We start from the raw sequence: 7,197 nt of genomic DNA on the forward strand, positions 1-7,197 counted from the left end.
AAAAATCACTTTTTAAACTTAAAAATATTCATAAACATTTTAAGAAATGAAGAAAAAAGGGACCAGTTTCCTTTACTGAAATAGAAAATATATTAAAAAAAATCTTCCAGAATTTGCTTTTTTTCCGGGGGGTGCGGGTGGGGTGGGGTTATAAACAAGAATAATGTTATACAAATGAGTATACTGTACCAAGTATTCTTATGTCATTTGTATATCACAAAAATAGCATAATAAATGTGGGGAAATATCTACAACATATGTTTCATTATTAGTGGTCAAGGTAGAAGTTCTTAGTTCATGAATTGGTTTAAACAGTTAGGAAGAAGAAGGGAAGAAAAGGCTGGAGGGGGGAATGGCGAGTGGAGTGGGGAAGAATTTGTTTTTCTGCTTTGAAACTCTTGATCTTGGTGTCTTGGCTGTCTTGGAGCCGAGGTGAAAATGTTCACCACTTTTGATGATTTCATTCTTTATGTTACATAGGATAACACCTAGAGCAGAGATTGCTTGAACCTGTAGTCACTAGGACTTTGCACACATGGCGAGGTTTGCGTAGGTGAGAGCATCACTGCTTTCCCCCCCATAGCTAGCATACCAAGTTATTTTCCCTTCTCCATGTTTGCTACCTCCTGACCTGCCATTGCTAAACTCTGCTCTTTTAGCATGTGTTCTGCAGAATTTTACTTTACAAAGTTTGCATGCATGTTTTATGTCTGTTTTTCTCCTGCACAGGATCATGACTTCTTGTATGCCTCTGGTGATTCCAATATATTTGGCCCTGGAACCTGAATCCCAAAGGCAGCTGTCCAAGTTCTTGATGATATTGAGAAATGCTTGGAAATGAGGCAGCAATCTCTGTAAACCTCTGTCTCATAACAAACTTTATATCTTATAGTTTGTGTTGATGCATTGTGATTTGTTGATAAAATTGTTAAATCATCTACAATGTCTGGTGTTGCCTTATGCTTTCTAAGAAAGTGGGAAATCATCTGCAATATTATTACATATGTATGTATGTAAGATCTATCAAAGAATCTAAATGAAATGAGTAAATTTAAAGTTTTTGCATATAAGACTGCATTATATCTGAAATATACTTCAGATCTTTGGAAATGCAAATTACAATTTAAAATAAATGTTACTGATACAGAAAGGTGGTGAAATTATGTCCTGCCGTTTCATACTGTTTGTTCACATGCCTCTTGCCCTTTCGGTCCAGTCTCGTTGCCCTAGCTTTGTTTGCTTGTCAGATTGACAAATATCCATTCCCTACCCCTGGTAGTCTGCCTCAAGCACAGGCAGCCTTCGGCCCTCCAGATGTTTTGGCCTACAACTCCCATGATCCCTAGCTAACAGGACCAGGGGTGAAGGATGATGGGAATTGTCGTCCAAAACATCTGGAGGGCTGAAGGTTGCCTATGCCTGGTCTCCCTTTTTCTTTTCCTGCTCAATAGCCTCTGTAGAGTCTGAAGTTGGTGGCCTTGCGGGAGATATGGGCAGTTTCCAGTTCTGTGACCTCACGAATCCTGTCCTGAGATGACATGCACAAGACGGGTAGAGCCACCCTTTTATGAAAAGTCCTTTTTTTGTAAGGTTCTTGCTCAACAGCCTTAACAGAAGTATTGAAGGGGGAGGTGTTAACAGCCCGTTAAGCAAAGGTCTTTTCTTATTCTTCAAGACGCCTGTGCCTCTTGAGACTCCATCATTGACACCTGAGCTCAGCATCCCATACAGTCCAACAAAAGCACAAAAACAAATGCCAAGTTCACCAACATTACAATCTCTTTTAACTGCATAAATACCTCCTCTGCCAGCTATTAATATAGCAAACTCTAATTTAGTCCATGTGCTCAAAATTCCTTGCGATTCCTCAGTTCTTGCTGGCAGGTCTTTTTTTTTTTTTTTAAAGAACAGAGACCTCGGAATTATCCTGCAAGCAGTTTATTATAAACTTCCTAGGAATTACTGCCCTTGCAGTGTTTCCCTGGTAGATTTCATGATCTGGACTTTGGAGCAACGTTTTCAAATAAGACTTCTGCAGCTGCAGCTGATGGATTTGGAACTTCTCCACTGTCTGTCTTTCTGAATGAAGAAATGTGCGCGTTATCCCTTCCTGACCAAATCACAGACACATGGCTATTGGTGGTATGCTTGGTGCTAAAATAAACTTTCTGACTACAGCAGCACTGGAGGCGCTTAATTTCACGCCGGAAAGTTTTGCTGAAAGCATAGTAAATGAAAGGGTTGTAGGCTGTTGAGGATTTAGCAAAAAGACATGGCAACAAGGTAACGATGGGCGGTATTGATTCACTGGAGTGAAATATTGACCAGAAGCTGACTGCGGCATATGGTGTCCATGCGCTGAGGAATCCCACGCTGATCAGTACAGCCATCTGTAAAAACAACCACTTATAGTTAGTTAGTTAGTTACTGGCTGGCTTTTTATATTTTCTCCTTCTCTATCTGTTATTTCGAATCGGTGAGAGAGAAATGAAGGATTAGTGCTTTAACATTTAAGAGATATTTAAACAATTGGCTCTTGCATTCATTTTAGGCTGTCCATTTTATCCTAAGACCCAAAAGCAGTATCCTCTGCAGTACAGCAGCCCTCCAGCAGAATAAAATAACACAAGATCAGGATAAGAAATTAAGAACAGCATCCTTTGTGTTTATCAGATGCTTTACATCATAATGGAATGTCACCTGTTTCAAATTATAGTCCTATAGAAGAAAATATGCCAGGACCTCAGCATCTCACACAATAGCAATATATATATATACCACATGCTTCCTCTATGAGCCCATGTATTGCAAGATCTGAGAGTCTTACAGTATACAGGTTCATCATTAAGTTAGTCCCCAGTATGTATGTGGCTGCGAAAACCCAACCAGATGGGTGGGGTATAAATATTTATTTATTTATAATATTATTTCTCGTTAATACAATAAACTTCCATACAAATGAATCTAACAACAGAGGAGTTGCTCAATGTCTGCAACTCAAATGGAACACAAACCATACATGAAGGCAAACACACACAAACAGCCCAGTCCATAGCATCCATAAGTGCTTTGGCATTTCCCCAATATTTTGACAATAATTTTCAATCTGTAGGGCCAGAATCAATGTCTGAGTCAAAGGAACACTGTGTTCCTATTGCTCTTTAAAATACAAAAATAGTCTGCTCACAAGAAGACATACCCACCAATGTCAATTTCTTCTCCAGCTTGGCTGCATTTGAAGTCCTGTTGAAGTTCTGCATCTTTTGATAGGTTTTATGAACCTTCCAGGCTATACCCAAGTAACAGATGGTGATGGTAATTGCTGGCAGAATGGTGCACAGAATGAACATGCTCAGAATAAAGGAAAGCCCATTGGCCGAGTTGTGGAACTGGCTCCAGGCTATGGTGCAGGAAGTGCCAAATGGTTCTGGGCCGTAATGCCCCCAGCCCAGCAGAGGCAACGTGGCCCAGAGGGCTGCATACAGCCAGATCAAGGCAATAGAAACATGGATGACTTTTCTGTTGATTGTATTACCTAGGAATAGAAAAGAAAGTAGATTATAGACACCAACACTATTTGAATAACATAGAAATCTGCCAGGCAATTATCTCTGTCGCTCTGTTGTCCAGCTTTCCTGAGTTTCAGACTTCCCAGGTTCTATTTGGAGATGGCAAGGACTGAGCATGCGATTTTCTGCATGCCCTGTAAGCCATGACCCTTCGCTTGGGCTGTGGAGACATTATGTACGTGATCTCCGTCAAAAATAACTGTTTGAGTTATGGCTATATAGACATACTTTAGAACACACTCGTCTAGTGTGATACTTTTGTGTATATTGCCTGACAACATTTACAGGCCTCCATAAAGCATTCTCAGGGAAGCTTAAGATATTTCCATTGGTCACCAGATGTGGTTAACTATCTTTGGCTAGTAGCAGAGGTACACAGCCAATGTAAAGAAGAACAGTGTTTTTCACACCAGCACCACAGTGCCAACTCCTACATGGTATTGTGCATTTCAATTTACAGCTCAAAACATGTTTACGGCCAGACTGTATATCCACCCCCATTGTTTACTGCAGCAATGCTAAATATATCTGATCTATAAACACACAGAAAAGGTCTGATAGGCTCTTTAAAATATTACTCCCTTGGCCTTGACATGAAGTCTAAAGCTTTGAAATTGTTTCACCTTTGCCACCCTTCTGTGCTTTGTTACTCACTATTGGACTTTGAAGAGTGGGTTACAAGAAAGCGGATGACAGCCATCACAGACAAGGTCATCATGCTGGCGACCCCAAAGAGGAAACCCATCAGGGCATAATAAATGCAAGTTGCATCGCCCCCCAGCCAGGCATGGTTCCAGGCAGAAGCAATAGCCAGGGGATACATGCTGATGGCCATTCCAAGATCGGTTACGGCCAAATTAACCGTCAGGAGCTCAGGTGACCTGAGATGGGAGGAGCGCTTCACAGCTACCGCCAGGACAGCTGAATTCCCCAGAACTGTCAGGATGCCTGAAAGGAGGAGGAGGAAAGCAGTGTGGATTTCAGGCATTCATAATCAGTCAACAAACCGGTGCAAGATGCAGACATCATGACCCACAGCCAGTGAATACTCTATAACTCAAGGTTTAGAAGCCATAGCAGTCTTCTTTTTTAACCAGAAGTAGGCATTTTATTCACAGGCCTTTCTCCACAATAGGTAATGTGTTACTCAAAGTAACATGAAACAGCTTGTGAATTTATATCAGTGGATTTGTGACTGAAGGACAGGTAAGGGTCAGAGCAAAAGTGGATTCTGTTTCAGCCACAAATTAGTCACTTTCTAGCATCTACTCTTGATACCTGTGGTATGCTCTCTTCAACACTGTAGAGTTATTATCTTGACATCGTAAAAGGTGAATTGAAATGTGCATCCAAAAGAAAATGTTGGTGGGGTCGCCTGCCATTCCACAGCATAGCAATCCCTAGAGTAGTAAGACATGGGGAGGGCGAGAAGGTTGTCCAGTCCTGACACCCTTGTTGGTGCAAACTGTGCTCAATAGCAGATTTTCGGACAAGACAAAATGGGTGGAAGTGATTGGGAATATGGTTCTGGACACTCCCAATCTTATGATTCCATGGGTCTCAACATTCAAGCTCTCTCCCTCCTCCACCCCCAAACCTTGATAGCCATGTCTCGAGGTTTCATGGCCTCAGTGAAAACTACTAAGTAGCATCTGCACTCACCTGGTCAAATTATTGATTTAGGCTGTATTCCTGCACACAATTACCTGACAGTAACTCACAATGAAGTTATCTAGCCTTACATTTCAGTAGACGTCTATAGGATTGCACTGCCAGTTTGTTGTCAGCTCTGGACACAAAGTTGTCCTGAGCACCTTGAAAGAAGGATTGAAAGAAAGGGTGGTGTCCAGAGAAGTAGCTCCACTAGCACTAGAACTTTTGTTTGTGTAGAGAACAACCCTTGCTGCTTCTCCCCTTGTGCCTGCTCCACAGATCTGCTCCGGAGGGTGAACCACAGAAAATAAGACGGAACCCTTTTTCTACCATTTACATGTGAAGAGAACATCTTGTTAAGGGCCACCCCAATCTCTGCCAAGTGGTGTGAGGTTCCAGGAGTCTTCGCCCTTATCCAGGGTTCATGTTTCTTTTGGAAAAATGAGGCACAGCGGAGTCTTTAAGATAATATGGTTTTACTTACACATACTGTATATACACCTTAACCTTGATGGAGGGAGTGCAGAGGGTGAATGTCATTTTGCCAACCTTTCAGGGCAAAGAATTCCCATTACAGCTTTCAAAAACTAGCTTATGACTACAGTATCTAGCGATGGCTTCGATAGTGGAGGGGACCATTTCAGGCACCACAGATAAAAGCCTTCATGTGACCTTTTCAGTCTCTGCACTCATTTCACAAGTCTGTGCCAACTCATCCAACAGAGATTCAGACACCATTAGGAGAATGTGTGAGGGGAACCGTGTAGGATACTTGCACCTCCGCATGCCTCATGCTCATGCCCCTGTCCACAAACTCTGCTGCACATAGAAATCCTTCACCCACTAGCTGTCACCATCAAAAATAATACGTGTGTTTATCTCAAAATGCTAATGAGCTTCAGCCGACTTTGACCTGCGACCTCCTTCCAAACAGCATATTCTGCAAAACTCCATCCATCTATAGGAGCCTTTGCCACCATGGACCAATCTCCAGATATTTTGGATTACAGTAGCAGTGCTGGCTGCAACTGGTGGGAGTTATAGTCCAAAATTATTATTATTATTTATTAAATTTGCTAGTTGCTTTTTCTTGCCCAAAGCAAGCTACTAACTAACTAACTAACTAACTAACTAGATAGATAGATAAATTTATTGTCATTGTCCGTATATACACAGTATACACAACAACGAAAATCAAACACCCACCCAAAGACCGGGTTCACATACACATTTGCACGTATCTCCAACACTCTCATCCTATTCAGACATAATCTATAAAAACATAACATAATCCAGAATATAACATAACCTATTAAAGGCATAACATAACCTAAAACCTATCTCATTCCTTCCTACTCCCTGCTTGCTATTTCTTGCAACTGGCCCTGAGATCATTATTTAGTGCAATCAGAGCTCTTGGATAGAAACTATTCAGAAGGCGTGTGGTTCGTGTTTTCATTGTCCTATATCTTCTGCCCGAAGGCAACAGTTCAAAGAAGTTGTGAGCAGGATGGGTGGGATCTCTCAGGATATTGTGTGACTTCTTCAAAGTGCGAGACGTGAAGATCTAACTAACTAACAAAAAACCCCCACATAGATACATTAAAACCAAGCAGGGAAAGAAAAACATTTTTGAGGGCACGTGACTGATGAAGGCTGATTTAAACTAAATTTTGAATGAGCTGCTAAATCATGTACTATATGTGTCTTTCTGTAATGCATGCAACAGTCAAATATACAACTCAGAAATTATTCAGTTTCCAGAAAAAGCCTAATAATAAAAAACTTTTAAAACCCTATATCCACACTCAAGCCACACATCCTCCAACCCCTCTGAAGACAAAATAACAGTACACCATAGCACCAAAACAAGAGAGAAGCAACTTTACTTTATAGCAATAAACAGTCAATCATGGAGACCTCACTGCTGCTTGCACTAGAAGTCCTCTAAATACGCAGTCCCGAATGAGCAGAA

General features: G+C 41.3%; 1 protein-coding gene across 1 annotated transcript; it reads right to left on the reverse strand.

Annotated features, from left to right (window-relative positions):
• Window positions 1-865: 865 nt before the first annotated feature.
• Window positions 866-5,112, reverse strand: LOC144327344 (opsin-5-like). The gene is made up of 3 exons (XM_077926599.1): window positions 4,224-5,112; window positions 3,204-3,535; window positions 866-2,390 (listed from the first exon to the last, which is right to left on the reverse strand). The coding sequence occupies exons 1-3, from the start codon at window positions 4,555-4,557 to the stop codon at window positions 1,992-1,994; spliced, it is 1,065 nt and encodes a 354-aa protein (XP_077782725.1). The 5' UTR covers window positions 4,558-5,112; the 3' UTR covers window positions 866-1,991.
• Window positions 5,113-7,197: the final 2,085 nt, after the last annotated feature.

Source organism: Podarcis muralis, chromosome 3 (genome assembly GCF_964188315.1).
Source record: "Podarcis muralis chromosome 3, rPodMur119.hap1.1, whole genome shotgun sequence".
Classification (NCBI taxonomy): domain Eukaryota; kingdom Metazoa; phylum Chordata; class Lepidosauria; order Squamata; family Lacertidae; genus Podarcis; species Podarcis muralis.

Bases quoted from the DNA above. Each gene is read 5' to 3' on its own strand.
- LOC144327344 (XM_077926599.1), bottom strand. From the start codon at position 4,557: ATGCCTGAAATCCACACTGCTTTCCTCCTCCTCCTTTCAGGCATCCTG. The intron at 3,536-4,223 runs GTGAGTAACAAA...TTCTATTCCTAG, and splicing joins CCACTCTTCAAAGTCCAATA to GTAATACAATCAACAGAAAA. The intron at 2,391-3,203 runs GTGGGTATGTCT...TTGTTTTTACAG, and splicing joins TGGAGAAGAAATTGACATTG to ATGGCTGTACTGATCAGCGT.